Genomic DNA, 18,685 nt, shown 5'->3' with positions numbered 1-18,685 from the left:
CAACGATGAACCACTGCAAGTTATGGGGGCAGTTCCATGAGTGAACATTAGCGGTCAAAGGGTACTCATGCCTCAGAGACAGCATGGTGGAAAAAGATGCTATGCATAATTTAAAAGGCTCTCGCCAGCACTTTTGATAGCTCCTGCCCTTGTACCCACCAAGCGTCTGACCCCTTTGGAGCCTGCAGGTCTGACATTCTCTCACAAGAACTGACACACAACTGGGAAGGAATCAGGTGGCCCACTCTGCCTGATAAGGTGACTTTCAGTCTCTTGATATCAGATGAGCATCCTATACCAAGAGAAATAAGTATTCTGAAACAATCAGAATAAATATAGCCATGTTTCATTTTTATTTAAAACAATAAACAACTTGGGAATTAAACGTGGCCAACATAGGTTGAGAAGGCAGTGGCAACCCACTCCAGTACTCCTGCCTGGAAAATCCCAAGGACGGAGGAGCCTGGTGGGCTGCCGTCTATGGGGTTTCACAGAGTTGGACACGACTGAAGCAACTTAGCAGCAGCAACGTAGATTGAACAGCAACAACAATAACATAGGTTGAAATTGAAGGAAATTTTTAATATATTTTTATTTGTAATTGAAGGATACTTGCTTTACAATATGGTGTTGGTTTCTGTCATACATCAACATGAATCAGGCGTAGGTATACACATGTCCAGGGCTTCCCAGTAAAGACCCCGCCTGCCAATACAGGAGACAAAAGAGACGTGAGTTGGATCCCTGGGTTGGGAAGATCCCCTGGAGGAGGGCATGGCAACCCACTCCAGTATGCTTTCATAGACCATCCCCACAGAGAAGCCTGGCAGGCTATCGTTGATAAGGTTGCAAAGAGTCGGACATAACTGAGCAACTAACACTTTCACTCACTTTCATCTGTTTTACCTATGGTAGCGTACAGTACATATTTCCATTCTACTCTCAAAATTGAGGGAATTTTAAGGTACCTATATCGCATGTAGTATCAGATGCTCTTTGCTGCTTTTCAGGTTTTGAGTGGTTGCTGAAGGATCCCATGATTTGAAGAAAGCAGAAGAGGTTTAGCATGAGACCCCACCTAGTAAGGGTCATCTCTGAAATTGCCTGATTATCTGGCAGGAATGCTATCTCCTTGCTAAAAGCCTGCCACTAGATTAATGCTAGCATTTGAAAATCTACTTGGGCCCAATGGTGGGCAGCAGGGGAAGGAATGTGTTTTTTGTTTCTCTCTTTAGTGGCAGAAATGGTCACCACAAAAAGACTCTGGGCTCCCAGTTTCAGGCAGGTCTGGAAGTTGTGTAGTCTGTGGTCTGTGAATGAACACACCAGCTCAGGAATAATGGGAAAGAACTGTGCCTGTATTCACGGCCAGTTGCCTGCGATGGTTGATGGGTTAGTCGGTTTCTTCAGCTTGATAAGAGGGGCAGATCCCGCCACATGGTTCAGAGAGGAAGTGTTACCACCCCCATTGCTCTATCTCCCAGGAATGCAATTTGAGTTGTGTCTCCTCGACAGCTTGGACCTCAGTAAATTACCAGGGTCTTGACCCAAGAGATGGAGAAGTCTTAAGCAATTTTTCAGTCTCCTATCTAAAAACGTGTTTACATTTCTTGAACTCTGGCTGACTGATTCATTCTCCTGGTGTTGCAAGAACTTTCCTTATGCATTAGAATTTATAAGTTTCTTTTCTAAGAGACTCATGGTTCCTTCCAAGCCACGGTCAAGTGAACCTCATCGCAACGCAATTTTGTTGGGCTGGATTTGTCCAGAGGATGGATCAGGGCCAAACAGCTGTGATGTGGCAAGATCAAGTGAGGCTAACAGGAGGAGGCGTGAGGTGGAGGGGAAAAGTAGGAGATACTAAGTCAGGAGGTCTGGGTTCAAGTTCTGGCCCCGCGCTCTTTCAAGGTATGGCCTTGAGCCAATCACATGAAATCACTCTCTGGGCCTCAGTTTCCCTAGTTATCTCAAATAACAAATGTTTTCAATCTGTGCAGAAGCCATTTTCCAGCAAGATAGAACAGCTGAGAAACAACAGAATAGGGAAGGGGAAAGTCAGCCCACAAAGAAAGAGTAGAGGCTTCAGGTCAAAGAAGCAAAGATGCAGAATTGCGTATGGCCAGACTCGTCACAGAACTACTTAGGACTAGCAAGTATGTAAAGAACTTTGTGTTGGACACTAGTCCAGTACAAGAAACTAAAATCCTTTTCAGAGGAGCCATGCACTTAGCTGAAAATGTTCCTCAAATAAACATTCCTTTACAGACATGAAATTTACTTTCTTAGGGGAAAAAAAGAAAAACAAAATAAATCCTATCCTCTAGCAGCATGAAGTTTGAGTCTGGCAGTCTTAGACTCAAATCCTTACTCAAAACCTCTCTAGTTGCACACCCTTGGGTGGATGACTTTATCTTTTGAGCCTCAGCTTCCACACCTACAGAGAGTATGACAGCACAACCATGGAGGAGAGTCGTGAAGGTTACACGCCAGCCCCATGTGGCTGTCCATATGTGCCTGCTTCTGGGTGAGCGGCAAGATTTCTGTTAGTCCCCTCCCACCAGCCCCGTTTTGACCTTTGCCTTTGTTTGCTTGTGTTTCCACCTCTCCTATTGCCCCTCCACATAATGAGGAAAAGGGAAGGCTCTGATCTCTCTATCTGGAAGGTTGCAGAAGCATTTTCCTACTTCAGTGAAGTAGGATCATACAAAATTTATATTCAACAGTATCAGCAGATTTTTTCCATCAATATTTCCTTTTTAATTTCAGCTTTATCTGAATTTTAGTAGCACAAAGAATTTACTTTTGTTCTTTTAAAGAGCAACCAAAACAAGAAAAATACAAATTTGAATATAAGGTCTATAACACTTTATTAAATGGAGCGTTTAGACTGTGCCTATAGAGGTTACATGTGTTATTTGGTAAGTAAATATGAATGCCATAAGCATGTGTGTGTTTATAATTTTACACATATGAACTAGGTGTGTAGGTGTATGGTATATATAAAAATTCATGAGACCTATATCTGACAACCTTGACCCTTTTCTCTCTGATTTTCATCATAGTAAACACTGAGTCCAGAACAGATCTTCATATGAATCTTAATGAGACCTCACCTTTGACTCAAAAGCCAGAGAATCAGGTACAGTACTGATTCTGCATGAGCAAGTGACTGGGAGTTGGGACTTTGAGCTTCTTGTCCCTGCTTGCTGTGTGACCCTGGGTGAGATTCTTCTCCTCTCTGGGCCTCATTTGCTTCATCAATTAAATGAGACAAGTAGACTATAAAATCACAGAGGTTCCTTAACTCATAGACTTGGAATGTCTTAACTCAACTTGGACTGTTTTGTCTGGCTCTTCATAAGCGCGAATAAGCTGAATAGGCCTTTCCCTGACTTCTGCAAAGTCAAAAGGGAACAGGAAAACACAGAAAGGCATCCTCCATGGAGGCAGTGGGGACTAAGACTTTGTGCCAATGGGCCCGTTTTTTTCTTACTCTCATTCTCATTCCTGATGGGGAGAGGAAAAAGAGCAACCAAGAAAAAAATGCAAGGAGACTGTGAAGAAAGGAGAAAAATGCTTTATCTGGGTGGATTAAGAATACTTATTAGTGATTCGAGGACATATGTTCACAAATATTTATAAGTTGTTTCCTTAAAATTAAAGATTTGAAGCTGGCACTGCCTTGAGATTCACTCTAGAGAGACAACTCAGGGTATTTCCTAGAGCTTTGTGGGTCTCAGCAGATGCAGCACAGCCCAGGGCTCTCCCTGCTGAGTGACAGCAGTTGTGGGGGAAGGAGTGGGGAGGAGGGGCAGGGGGAAGGGGGAGGTTGGGGGGAGGGGCAGGGGGGTGCTGGTGGTTGAGAGATGAACCAACATGGCCTCTATTTCTCCCTTATCTCCAACTTTCTGGCTTTCTCCTCTTCCCTCACACTCATTAAAAAACAGTAATAATAAAAGTAGCTTTGTTTCCCTGTGTGTGCCTAGTTGGTTCTGAGGAAGGACCTGAACTCTCACTGTTAGGACCCCAGGCCTGGGTCAGGCCTCCCCTGAGCTGAAACACAACCGAGTCGACCCTTCCTGCTACTGAGGAGCCACACAACCAACATTTGCATTTTTTTAAATGTGCCTGTTTTGAAGATACCCTTTATAAGGAATGTAAAAGGTTTTCTTCTTCAAGAGAGGCTGTGACTGAGGGAAATATGCTGTATTTCAATAATTCCACAACTCCAGAGGCCTTGCAAACACCTCATGTACTCCAAATTCACACAGCCCCGTCGTTATATTCCAGGAGACCTCATATCACCTGCAATAAGAGTGGCTCAGCTATGTCAAATTAAATCCTAGACTGAATTATTAACCTTGCGTCCAGAAAGAGGAACACCAGACCCAGGGTCTTCAGCTCTAATCCTGGGTTTCCCCTGTGAGGCTCTGGCAAACCCACTCACTCTGAGACCGGCCCGCATCCCTGCTTTGTGAAAGGACGGGAGTTGTTCCCACCAGAACCTGTTGGTTTGTTCAAGTTGCAGTAGTCTTTCTTCCTTGAGAAGTAGTACCAGAAAGGAAAGCCATCAAGGAAATGTCTAGGCAGTCTCAGTTCAGTTCAGTTCAGTCGCTCAGTCGTGTCCGGCTCTTTGCGGTCCCATGAACTGCAGCACGCCAGGCCTCCCTGTCCATCACCATCTCCCGGAGTTCACTCAGACTCACGTCCATTAAGTTGGTGATGCCATCCAGCCATCTCATCCTCTGTCGTCCCCTTCTCCTCCTGCCCCCAATCCCTCCCAGCATCAGAGTCTTTTCCAATGAGTCAACTCTTCACATGAGGTGGCCAAAGTACTAGAGTTTCAGCTTTAGCATCATTCCTTCCAAAGAAATCCCAGGGCTGATCTCCTTCAGTATGGACTGGTTGGATCTCTTTGCAGTCCAAGGGACTCTCAAGAGTCTTCTCCAACACCACATTTCAAAAGCATCAATTCTTCGGCGCTCAGCCTAGGTAGTCTCACCAGCCTCCAAATCCAGAGAAAATGGGGGTAAGATCTGAGAGGGGGAGGTGCCTTCCATGCCTTCCTCACCCTCTTCTTGAGGCTAATGGCTCTTTATTAGATTAATCACTGACTTCAACTTTAACTACTTCCTCAACCTACTCCATGTAAATGGCTAATTTCATGTTTACTATAAAGCATCTGGAAAGGATTTAGAAACAAATTTCTGCCCAGCGGATTTCAGTTATGTACCTTGATGGGCCCTGACAAACATAGTAGATTCCTTCCACTGTCGCCTTCCCTCTCTGAAGCAGGCTAGGATATCACACAAAATTGATCTTTATCAGCGCCAGCAGTTTGTGCTCTTCTTTCCTTTCCGTGAATCCCCACTCCCACCCCCGAATCCCGCCCCCTACCCCGCCCCCTCCCACCACTGGGATCTGACCATATTAGGAGTTCAGTCACATAAGATACTTTTACTTTTTTATCAGTGTGCTGAGAGGAGGGGAGAAAAACCCAAAGGTGGAATCTTTTGGCATCACCGTGCTTTAAATGAGAAGTCACCTCGATTAGAAAAACAATTTCTAATGGGTGGGTGAGAAAGACAGACAGCGCTTTGCAGGACGTGCCTGGGTTCCTGGATTTACCCAGCTCGGGAGGCTGCCTCTGGCGCCCCCTAGTGGTTGGATTTTAAAACCTCCGCTGTGCGCTTTCCGAAGAGGCGGTGGACGCTGTGAGGATTAGATAGAGGCAGAGAGCTCTTGCCTCTAGCACACAGGACGGCAGACCGTGGGCTCGCTCCTGAGGAACCTCTTCCGCACCTGGCCGAGAAACAGGGCCTAGGCGGTAAATCCATAAATAGGAGTAGCAACCGACATCAACAACTTCCTAGGAGTTGAAGGAGGGGGTTTAGTTGGGGAAAAAGTGGGGAAGAAACCTACAAGAGGAAATTGGGAGATGAGTAATGAAAAAAAGAAAAAGGAGGCAAGCCGACCTGTTTCAGCTGCAAGCTCCTATTTCCTCTTTCAAATGAGCTGCTTCCCCACTGTGAACAGAATCAAGTATTTATGAAGGCATTTTTTGCATATTAATAGCTGCATGTGGAACGTTTCCAGTTCTGAAGTCCTAAAGGTATGGTGCCCTTTTTTTAATGCAGGTCCTTCAAACTCCTCACAGAATTTGGTATTCTTCTTCCCATGTATTTTCCTTTCTGCCTTGTGGCTCCTCCTAAGGCATTTCATTTGATTAAGGGAAATTAGTTCCTGGGATACCATCAGAAAGGAAGCACTGCTCTTACCTCGGTGGCTGACCTCAATCACTAGAGATTTTCCTCTTCCCCAGGGCCTCTCTATGTAAGAGGCCAAAGGTTGGCTGAGGTGAGCAGAACCTAAAAAGATTATTAAACGTGTAAATTAAAATTCTATAAGGAAAGGTTAACATATCTATCTTGAGAGGGGAGAAAGTAAAACTTTCTTTAAAAAGTAAGAAAAATAATTATAATTTCAGTAACTATAACAGTATTACTATCTATGCTTGGTAAAGATCACATTCAATTTTAAAAGAAAAACATTGGGCTTCTGTGGGGGTCTATTGGTTAAGAATCTGCCTGCCAATGCAGGGGACACAGTTTCAATCCCTGGTCCCAGAAGATCCCACATGCCACAGAGCATATAAGCCTGTGAGCCCCAGCTACTAAAGCCTGAAGGCCCTAGAGCTTGCGCTCCGCACAAGAGAAGCTGCCACAATGAGAGAAGCCCGAGAACCGCAACTAAAGAGTAGCTCCGGAAAGTCTGTGTGCAGCAACAAAGACTCAAAGCAGCCAAAAAAAAAAAAAAGTAAATCTTTTTTAAAAATAAGAAAACAAAAGCAATTAGAAAAATAAGCAAAAGACATAAATAATTCATATCAAAAATGATAGTAATAGAAAACATATATGGAAACAATATTCATTTCTGAGTTGCAATTTAAATTCGAATTGAGGCAAACTGGAGGTACAATTTTATATCAGAGATGTGTGCCTCCTCTCACCTTTTTTTAATGATAACACTAAGTACTGTTGAGCTTTTGGCAAAACTGGTACACTTATACACTTCTGGTGGGTTGTAATTTGATTCAAACCACTTGTAAGGAAAAATGGCAGTATAACTTGTATAACATGAAAAATATTCATACCCATTGATTCAGTATTTCTGACTTTTGGGGATTTGTCCTAAGGAAATAATTCAGCAAGGGGGGAAAAAATCGAGTGAGGGTGTCCTAGAGAAAAACTGGAATCAGAGAAACGATTTAACTAATTGTGAGGGGTTTAATTCGGCATTAAAAAAAATGATGCTTGTGTCATCCTTTGACTGTGTGGATCACAATAAACTGTGGAAAATTCTGAGAGAGATGGGAATACCAGACCACCTGACCTGCCTCTTGAGAAATCTGTATGCAGGTCAGGAAGCAACAGTTAGAACTGGACATGGAACAACAGACTGGTTCCAAATAGGAAAAGGAGTACGTCAAGACTGTATATTGTCACCTTGCTTATTTAACTTATACGTAGAGTACATCAGGAGAAACGCTGGACTGGAAGAAACACAAGCTGGAATCAAGATTGCCGGGAGAAATATCAATAACCTCAGATATGCAGATGACACCACCCTTATGGCAGAAAGTGAAGAGGAACTAAAAATCCTCTTGATGAAAGTGAAAGTGCAGAGTGAAAAAGTTGGCTTAAAGCTCAACATTCAGAAAACGAAGATCATGGCATCCGGTCCCATCACTTCATGGGAAATAGATGGGGAAACAGTGGAAACAGTGTCAGACTTTATTTTTGGGGGCTCCAAAATCACCGCAGTTGGTGATTGCAGCCATGAAATTAAAAGACGCTTACTCCTTGGAAGAAAAGTTATGACCAACCTAAATAGCATATTCAATAGCAGAGACATTACTTTGCCGACTAAGGTCCATCTAGTCAAGGCTATGGTTTTTCCAGTGGTCATGTATGGATGTGAGAGTTGGACTATGAAGAAGGCTGAGCGCCGAAGAATTGATGCTTTTGAACTGTGGTGTTGGAGAAGACTCTTGAGAGTCCCTTGGACTGCAAGGAGATCCAACCAGTCCATACTGAAGGAGATCAACCCTGGGATTTCTTTGGAAGGAATGGTGCTAAAGCTGAAACTCCAGTACTTTGGCCATCTCATGCGAAGAGTTGACTCACTGGAAAAGCCTCTGATGCTGGGAGGGATTGGGGGCAGGAGGAGAAGGGGGCGACAGAGGATGAGATGGCTGGATGGCATCACTGACTCGATGGATGTGAGTCTGAGTGAACTCCGGGAGCTGGTGATGGACAGGGAGGCCTGGCGTGCTGTGATTCATGGGGTCGCAAAGAGTCGGACACGACTGAGCGACTGAACTGAACTGTTCATCTTAGAAATGTGATTTAGTACAAAAGGTTTAACACAGGGTTTCTCAGCTTCAGCACTTTGAGCCAGATAGTCTTTGTTGTGGGGCGCTTTCCTGGGCATCATATGACATTGAGCAGCACTGCTAGCCTCCACCCACTAGCTGTCAGTAGCACAACCCATCTTCGGTGACAGTGTCTCCAGTCTTTGCCAAATGGCCCCATGGAAGGTGAAAATTACACACACCACAGCCCCAACTCCACGTTGAGAACTACCAATTTCATTTTAAAAGTGGAAATCAAAGTGATGTCAACTATGACTGCAACTATATAAAAAAAATTACCATCTCTATAAAGACTTGCAAATAATACATGCAAAAGAGCACAGTCATTCTTGTTTGAAATTAGGAATATGGTGGGTTGAGTTTTTTTATTTTTATTTTATCTTCCTGGTTTTTTATTGTTTTTCTTTCTTTTCTATTTTTTCAAAATTCTCGCTGTAAGGAGGCAAAGTGGAACTATGAGCTGGTTTTTTTCAAGCCTAGCTTAAAATGATCAGGAGTCACAGTAAACAGCAAATTTACAGCAAGTGAAACAAGGGTCAACACTGTAGTACCATTATTAACTACTGTTAGTTGTAGTTATTTAACATTAATTAGGTTTTCATTAGATTATTAGATAGGACCATCAAAATTCTCCTCTTAAGGATCTCAAGCCCTTGTCAGCATTTTATCCCTCTGATCCTAGACTTTAGGGAGGCAACGAATTCACCTATTTTTCTGAAAAGTCTGGATCTCAAAGTATCAAACTCTAATCATCCAGATCCATCTTTTTAAGCTGAGATCTAGACAGGCCCTGAGCCCACTGATTTATGGAGTTGTCAGGGCAGAAAGGTTGTCAGTAAAAGAGTATCAGAGTACAAGCTCAAACTTTATTAGATTCTCCAAGAATCACTGTGTCTCTGTTTAAAATAAGAAAGAAACATCTCACCAGTTTTGACATTGTCTGTTCTCTCCCTTTGTTAGGGAGAGTAAACATCCTTTCTCACTTGCTTTATCTTGGGTTTTGTTGTGTTGCTTTGTGGGGATTAGAACTTTGGTAGTATCCTAAAAATCCTGTTAAACAAGAATTATGTCTCTTTTTCCCATTTCACAAAGCCACTTCTATTTCGACCTATACTGTCTTCTTGAGTTCAGATTTCACGAATCTACGACAATATAAATTTATATTTGATCTTGTGTGTCCTAAATTTACCTCTTTCAGATTTCAAAGAGCAGCCTGTAATTCTAGCACACTAAAGGATTTAGGTTGAATAAACCTATGTTTACCCCATCTGCTTCCTTGGTGATTTCACAGATGGTGTTCATATCCCCTTTCAGCCTTCCTCTTTCAGGAGAAAAAAAGAACACCTGTAGACACACTAAGTTTTTGTGCAAGAGTACAAAGGTAACCTTTTGTTTCAGTGTCCTTCTGAACCATAGCCTGTCTTTTGTTGAACTTTTTAGCTGTCATCTTAGAGAACAAGCTACTACTCTTTAAAGACAGACTTTTTTTTTTTTTGTATTCTGCTCTACTCACCCTAGCATCTCACATATTTAGGACAGTTCTTGGCATATGCTACTACCTCAAAAAAAGAAATATTGACAAATAAATCTCTTACTGACATTAAGGTCCATGTCCTAGATGGGAAAAGCCTCTAAATAAGATTCAGAGATTGCAGGTTTTTTAATACTTATTGATGTATTTTATTTGGCTTTGGCTGTACCAGGTCTTAGTTGCAGTTCAGGATCTTCCATCTTTCATTGTGGCATGCAGGATCTTTAGTTACAGCATGCAAATTCTTTTAGTTGCAGTATGTGGGATCTAGTTCCCCAACCAGGGATCAAACCCAGGCCCCTACCATTGGAGGACTGAGTCTTAGCCACTGGACCACCAGGGAAGTCCCAGGTTGCACTTGTTTTATTTCCAAGGAAATGATATGGAAGTTCAGCTGCCATTTCTCTAATAACTCACACCATCTCAGAATACTTCCTGCTGTTGGTTGCCATGATTTGGCATTTCATGCTCTGAAAACTTTTGGTCCTGTGCACATTGGAGATGTCACTAGGCATACTTCTTAGAGTCTTTTTGAGGCTGAGAAGTGAGATTGGACCTAGCAGGAATGCCTGGGAGAATTAACCATCTGCATCTCCCCATCCAGAAAAGCGCACTTTACTGCTCACCTTCTGTTTCTCATTTCTGATGGCATGGCACAGCATTTCCGGAGCTCCATGCTCTTCCTCCCCACCCCAGCCAGCCCCTCTCTTTTCCTTCCTGCTTTCTTTCTCCCTGGCTTTGTAAATGGCTTTGGTTAGGAAACTTGATTCAAAGGGTTTTGTGTTTTTTGTTTTTTTTTAATCTAAGCAAACTTCATCTTCTAGTTCAGTCTTACCCACAGGATTACTTTGTCAGCCCAAAAACTCTGTTGACAATGTAAGGATAATTTACTGAGAGGGATTTTTTTTTAATTACCAAACTGAGGCTTTTGTTTGTTGAATTATCACTGCAGCTATTATTTATTCCAATAATTCTGTATTTATTGATACGTTGGCTACTAGTCTGACCAGACACAATATGTGTCTGATTTTCTTTTTTATTTTTATTATGGAAAATTTCAAATGCAGGGAAAAGTAGAGAACAGTATAACAAACTTCCATGTACCTATCATGCCTGCGTTTATTCATGCTTAGTCATATCCAGCTCTTTGCAACCCCGTGGACTGTAGCCCACCCAGCTCTGCTGTGCATGGAGTTTTCCAGACAAGAATACTAGAGTGGGTTGCCATTTCCCAGTGGTCATGTATGGATGTGAGAGTTGGACTGTGAAGAAAGCTGAGTGCTGAAGAATTGATGCTTTTGAACTGTAGTGTTGGAGAAGACTCTTGAGAGTCCCTTGGACTGCAAGGAGATCCAACCAGTCCATACTGAAGGAGATCAGCCCTGGGATTTCTTTGGAAGGAATGATGCTAAAGCTGAAACTCTAATACTTTGGCCACCTCATGCGAAGAATTGACTCATTGGAAAAGACTCTGATGCTGGGAGGGATTGGGGACAGGAGGAGAAGGGGACGACAGAGGACGAGATGGCTGGATGGCATCACTGACTCGATGGACGTGAGTCTGAGTGAACTCCAGGAGCTGGTGATGGACCAACTCAGGGAGTTGGGGAGGGAGGCCTGGTGTGCTGTGATTCATGGGGTCACAAAGAGTCGGACACGACTGAGTGACTGAACTGAACTGAACTGAACTCCAACTGTACCTGTCATAACCTTCAACAATTATCTTTCCGTTATCAAGAGGGTCTTTTTAAATGGTCATAGCAGCCAGTGTTTTTGAGGTTTACTATGTGCAGGATTTAGGATTATCTCCCTTAATCCTTACAACAGCCCTATGAGATAGGTGCAGTTATTGTCCCCATTTTACAGATGAGGAAACAGATGTCATGCCAGACACAGCCCCATTTAACACGCAACCTGCAGCTGCCAAAAGGCCTACTGGTTTGGGAATCCCTCAAAGCTGCTTTTGATGCTTGGACAGCAAGGAGATCCAACCAGTCAATCCTAAAGGAAATCAACCCTGAATACTCATTGGAGGGGCTAATGCTGAAGCTGAAGCTCCAATACTCTGGCCACCTGATTTGAAGAGCTGACTCATTGGAAAAGACCCTGATGCTGGGAAAGATTGAAGGTGGGAGGAGAAGGGGATAACAGAAGATGAGATGGTTGGATGGCATCACCAACTCAATGGACATGAGTTTGAGCAAACTCTGGGAGATGGGGAAGGACAGGGAAGTCTGGCGTGCTGAAGTCCATGGAGTCACAAAGAGTTGGACACAACTTATTGACTCAACAACAACAAAGCTGATTTTAGATCCCAGCTTCTTCTGTACTGTCTGTGACTTCAGGGGGAGGCTTGATTTCCTCATCTATAAAGGAAAATGACAGATCTTCCTGATGGCCGGGTGGTTAAGACTGTGTGTTTCCAATGCAGGGGGCACGGGTTTGCTCCCTGATTGCATATTCTGCACAGCGTGGCAAAATAAATAAATAAATAAATAAATAAAGGACGGTGGTAGTTCCCTCATGGGGTCATGACAAGGATTAGATGAAACAACATATGGAAAAGGATTAGCACAATGTTGTCACTAGGCAATCCTGATAAATTACAATAGTAATTATTACTCTAGGCCCTTGTTCTCTGCTTGAAAACTGCTATAAAGCTGAATTTGGAGCTTGTAAGCAATCTAAGTGTTCACGTGTGGAAAAAGAGAAGTTTGAATGGCAGAAATATCCTAAAGGACTATGAGTCAATCTAACTATGGCTTACCCACTCCACGCACCTTCAACCCCCAAGGCCACACACCCCCAACCCTGCAAGTATCCTCCATGCTGTCTGGAATTTTTTGTTTCATTCCTTTATGTAATCCCAACTGTTGCACACCCCTTTGGGTGTCTCCTATCCTACTGTGGATTGCTATTTATTTGTTCTCCCCCCTGCACCTAAGGGAGCACAGCAGAATGCCAGGGGGAAGGGGAAGCAGAGATTTTGTAGGGGGGTGAGGGATCCTGTATCCAGCAGGGCCCCAGCTCCCTCAGAAGGTGGCTGCCCAGAAACACTGAGAGGTCAGAGGTCAGGAGGGCAGTGGAGGGGAAGGGGGCAGGAAAGAAAAGGAAGGATGTCTTTCTCTTCTCCTAGCCCTGGGCTGTACCAGCATTACTAGACTAGTTCAGCTCCTCAGCCCAGCTAAATTATGGGTTAAATAAGTTTTTAATGGATCCACGTGGGAATCAAAGCACCACAGGTAACATTTCTTTTTTAGTGAAAGTTTCAGTTTTTACAATGAAATCAGTTTGCAAGTTGAGATCCCCTGTCTCCCAGCTGCCAGGCTGGAAGAGACACACCACAGTCAACATAAGACAGAAGGCACACAGTCGGGGGTTAAAGTTTGGGGTTAGAAGGAGCTCGGAACTTCTTCAGATTGCCTGCCCCACAACCCACCACCTCCCATCTTCCCATCTAAGTCTAAAATAGAATGTGTCATGTCTCAAATACAGGCAGAGTTCCAGCCTGAATATGGCCAGACATCCCCTCACAGAAAAAGCTAGTTTCCCTCTCCCTTGGGGCAGAAGAGATCACTATTTTGGCTTAAATTTTTTCTCCTCCAACCCCTGCTAAGCCAGATAAACAATGATTCTGTTGTGTCAACAAAGCACTTAATTAAACTGAGGACAATATCAATTAGAACTCCCGGATAAGATTTTCTTCCGGATAGTTGAAGCCTTGGAATTCAAGTGTCCTGTGTTTCATTATTTCAAAGCTCCTTGAGAACTGAGGTAGGGAATCTCAGGCGCAGAAAGCTTAACGAGTTGACAAAAGTCACCACCAGTCTCTCCCAGAAACTGAATCTAGACATTGCTGTGTTTCTCTTCCTGGTCTAATGTTTACTAGCTCTCAGGCTAATTTGTAAATGCTTGTGTGCTCGATTATGTCCAACTCTTCGAGACCCGATGGAGCCTGCCAGGCTCCTCTGTCCATGAAATTTTCCAGGCAAAAATACTGGAGCAGGTTGCCATTTCCTACTCCAGGGGATCTTCGCAACCCAAGGATCGAACTGGAGTCTCTTGTGTTTCCTGCATGGGCAGGTGGATTTTTTTTTTACCACTGTACCACTCCAGAGTTGTTGCCAATTTGATTCCAATTCCCTGTAAATGCTTCAATTCAGTTCAGTCGCTCAGTCGTGTCCGACTCTTTGCAACCCCATGAATTGCAGCCTCCCTGTCCATCACCAACTACAGAGTTCACTCAGACTCACGCCCATTGAGTCAATGATGCCATCCAGCCATCTCATCCTCTGTTGTCCCCTTCTTCTCCTGTCCCCAATCCCTCCCAGCATCAGAGTCTTTTCCAATGAGTCAACTGTTCGCATGAGGTGGCCAAAGTATTGGAGCTTCAGCTTTAGCATCATTCCTTCCAAAGAAATCCCAGGGCTGATCCCCATCAGAATGAACTGGTTGGATCTCCTTGCAGTCCAAGGGACTCTCAAGAATCTTCTCCAACACCACAGTTCAAAAGCATCAATTCTTCGGCACTCAGCTTTCTTCACAGTCCAACTCTCACATCCATACATGACCACTAGAAAAACTATAGCCTTGACTAGACGGACCTTTGTTGGCAAAGTAATGTCTCTGCTTTTCAATATGCTGTCTAGGTTGGTCATAACTTTCCTTCCAAGGAGTAAGCGTCTTTTAATTTCATGGCTACAATCATACTTTGCAGTGATTTTGGAGCCCCCAAAAATAAAGTCTGACACTGTTTCCACTGTTTCCCCATCTATTTCCCATGAAGTGATGGGACCAGATGCCATGATCTTCGTTTTCTGAATGTTGAGCTTTAAGCCAACTTTTTCACTCTCCACTTTCACTTTCATCAAGAGGTTTTTAGCTCCTCTTCACTTTCTGCCATTAGGGTGGTGTCATCTGCATATCTGAGGTTATTGATATTTCTCCTGGCAATCTTGATTCCAGCTTGTGCTTCTTCCAGCCCAGCATTTCTCATGATGTACTCTGCATAGAAGTTAAATAAGCAGGGTGACAATATACAGTCTTGACGTACTCCTTTTCCTATTTGGAACCAGTCTGTTGTTCCATGTCCAGTTCTAACTGTTGCTTCCTGACCTGCATATAGGTTTCTCAAGAGGCTGGTCAGGTGGTCTGGTATTCCCATCTCTTTCAGAATTTTCCACAGTTTCTTGTGATCCACACAGTCAAAGGCTTTGGCATAGTCAATAAAGCAGAAATAGATGTTTTTCTGCAACTCTCTTGCTTTTTTGATGATCCAGCGGATGTTGCCAATTTGATCTGGTTCCTCTGTCTTTTCTAAAACCAGCTTGAACATCTGGAAGTTCACTGTTCACGTATTGCTGAAGCCTGGCTTGGAGAATTTTGAGCATTACTTTACTAGCGTGTGAGATGAGTGCAATTGTGTGGTAGTTTGAGCATTCTTTGGCATTGCCTTTCTTTGGGATTGGAATGAAAACTGACCTTTTCCAGTCCTGTGGCCACTGCTGAGTTTTTCATATTTGCTGGCATATTGAGTGCAGCACTTTCACAGCATTGTCTTTTAGGATTTGAAACAGCTCAACTGGAATTCCATCACCTCCACTAGCTTTGTTCGTAGTGATGCTTTCTAAGGCCCACGTGACTTCACTTTCCAGGATGTCTGGCTCTAGGCTAGTGATCACACCATCGTGATTATCTTGGCCTTAAAGATCTGTTTTGTACAGTTCTTCTGTGTATTCTTACCACCTCTTCTTAATATCTTCTGCTTCTGTCAGGTCCACACCATTTCTGTCCTTTATCGAGCCCATCTTTGAATGAAATGTTCCCTTGGTATCTCTAATTTTCTTGAAGAGATCTCTAGTCTTTCCCATTCTGTTGTTTTCCTTGATTTCTTTGCATTGATCGCTGAGGAAGGCTTTCTTATCTCTTCTTGCTATTCTTTGGAACTCTGCATTCAGATGCTTATATCTTTCCTTTTCTCCTTTGCTTTTACATACTCTACTAACAGTATGAATAGTATGTAAATGCTTAGGAAGATGTAAAGTCTCCTTCCACAGAAGTGAGGATAAAGTGAATGAAGACAGGCAGGGAACAAGAAAACTCTTCTCTGGCCTCCAACAAAACTGTACCTCCACCACGCCTCCTTGTGGAGAACTCCTAGAACACCATCCACTTGGCCCGTTTCCCCAGCACAAATTGCCTTTAGAATGTAAAAAGAGGGCCAGGATGTCAAGTCGCCCAGACGGGCAGGATGACCACAGGTCACAGGCACACGGACCACTGAGCAGACTTGTGGTGGGTGGAACCACGCTGCCACTTGGGGTCCCATGTGCTCCTCAGAAAGAGGCTGTGCACTCAGACAGGGTTGTTCAGGGGCTTTGGGGGCAGGGGTCTGGCCACAACACCATGTGGGATCTTTGTTCCCCAACCAGGAATCGAACCCTCACCTCCTGCAGTGGAAATGCAGAGTCTTAACCATTGGACCACCACCAGGGACGTCTTGCAGCCCGGGTTGTTGAATTGAGATCCTGGTGTTTCCTCTGGCCTCCTGAAGATCGAAGTTCTCCCCATCCTCCAGGCCAGGGAAACCTAGACAGACAAGGTCTCAGAGTGGGACTTGGGGAGGCTGAGTGGCTGGCTTTACACGGCTGGGTCCCTCCACGTCACCCTGAGTTGACAGTGTACACAGGGCTCAGATCCCTCCCCAGGCAGTCCAGCCATGGGGAGCCCCACTCAGCCCCACCTGTGTCCCCATTCCTACTGCCGGCTTTTATAATAGCTCCACAGGCTGCCAAGGGCAAGAAAGAGCCTGAGAAGGCCAAGTGCAGGGAACTCGCCAGGCCCTTCAGCTCATAACTCCAGGCAGGAGTGACCTTTTCCAGGATTCAGTCCCCATCCCCAGTGACTTACCCATCCCCACTGGGATTCAGAGCCACCCCCCACCCCCACCTTCCAGGGAAGCGGAGGGATAGATTCTCGGCCAAGGAGGGGGCCTGGTGGTCCAAAGGAGCCTCTGACTCTTTTCCTTTTGTTTGCTCACAGGAGGGGACAAATGCCTAGTGTGCAGAGAGGTTTGATGTGACAACTTGATAGACCACATAAGGGTTTCAGCAAAGGCCTCCCGACCCCGCTCTCCATGCACTAAGATAATGCTGGGGTGTGTAGCATATTTCAGATCTTGCCTACAAAGGCCCTCCTTCCTTCTGTTTTCCTTCTCCAGCCCAGCTGGCCCACAGGTTCCCAGAGACTCTTGGCAGCTTGCTCTCAGGCAGAACTGAAGTTGTGAACTGCGTGGGAGGCGGTGAGACAGCCAGAGTGTTGCAGCCTCCTTAATGAGGGACAATAGCTCCTCTTGGAGCCAGGAAGCTGCAGCTACAGAGATGGGGGACCCCAGTTAGGAAGGAGTGGGAGAAGGGAAGAGACGCCCCCGACAGACCGGAATCTGGGTGGCTCTGTGGGACCTATAGGGGGTGGGACAGTCTAGCTGGCTGTGTTAGAATCTCTTCCCTTCTTAACATAAGACGTTCCTGTGACTGCAGCCCATGGGAGTGAACCCTCGAAATACAACTTGAAAGGAGGAAGGAAAATTACCCAAGAGAGGGTTTCACCTTGAGTTTGTGGCTCAGATATTATAATCCCAGAGTAAGAAAGGAAATGATATTTATTTTATTTGATGGACATCCTTTGTTGGTTTTCCTACTTTATATGTGTGTGCAAATGGATATTTGTACACAGCCAATAGCTGTCTTTTGTTCTGGCTTTCAAGTAACTCCCATTATGTTTACAGCATGATAATAATCCTGGATTTTCCATGGCTCAGTCTGTCAGAGCATAAGATTAGCTCTTGAATTCATTAACAGTCATCTCCTTTTAAATGTCAGATAAATTCTTAAATGCCAAGCACTTAACACAATGGCTTCTGTGCAATTCAAATCAGCTTTACCAAATTAGCTCATTAATCTTTATTATTTCATTTCCTGAAGAGAAAGGCTTCCTGGGGTTTTCAGCAGAACATAATAATATTAAAGTATTTACAGTACAATACAGGTGAAGGAATGGGTTTTGATTTTCTGCTAAACATTTCACCCTTGCCTCAGTTTTGTAATCATTCTCACTGAAGCAGACACATTAAAAAAAAAAAAAGCTTCAGGCATCTCTGCTTTCTTCTACTTGCCCTGTTTTCCTTCTCTCAATTTGTGTTTTCTCCTCCCCTCTACTCCCTGAGACCTTGACTCCCTGTGACTATTTATTCTGCGATCTTTAAGAGCCTAGCGTATGACTCTACCACCCAGAAAACAGAGGGGTGCCTCACAGGGTTCGGATGGAGTCAGAAGGCTGGGGCCGAACAGGCCTGATCAGGAACTCTCCTTTCCAAAGAACCCCTCCAAATAATCAGATACAGTCTACGCTGACTGCCAAAGACAGATCCTTCCAGGACTGGCTTCTTCCTGTCACCCAGCTCTCTGCTCAAATGTCATTTCCCCAGAGAGGTCATCCCTGCTCACCCAGAGGAAAACCCCACTCCTCCCCCACCAACCTCCCTCCTATCACCATTTCATTGTCTTCATAGATTTATCACCCTCTAAAATCACTCTGCTTGTTTATGTGTTTTTCTGGCACACACAGTATCACTCAATAAATAACAGTTAAATGAATAAAGCTTTCAAACTGTGGTACTAGAGAAGACTCTAGAGTCCCTTGGACAGCAAGGAGATCAAACC

The 18,685-nt window shown here is 44.2% G+C and overlaps 1 protein-coding gene across 6 annotated transcripts in view; it reads left to right on the top strand.

The window, feature by feature from the left end:
- The window catches only part of KIAA2012 (KIAA2012 ortholog), a 135,060-nt gene that overhangs the window by 54,259 nt on the left and 62,116 nt on the right, over positions 1–18,685 (top strand). For all 6 annotated transcript variants that reach the window (XM_040228786.1, XM_040228785.1, XM_040228782.1 and 3 more), the window contains one exon: positions 3,063–3,139. In XM_040228786.1, the coding sequence (XP_040084720.1) occupies positions 3,063–3,139 (77 nt within the window). The remainder of the gene's footprint in view (positions 1–3,062; positions 3,140–18,685) is intronic.

Source organism: Oryx dammah, unplaced genomic scaffold, assembly GCF_014754425.2.
Source record: "Oryx dammah isolate SB20612 unplaced genomic scaffold, SCBI_Odam_1.1 HiC_scaffold_27, whole genome shotgun sequence".
In the NCBI taxonomy this organism is placed as follows: Eukaryota; Metazoa; Chordata; class Mammalia; order Artiodactyla; family Bovidae; genus Oryx; species Oryx dammah.
Note: the sequence above shows the minus strand (reverse complement) of the source record. Positions and strands in the feature narration are given on the sequence as shown.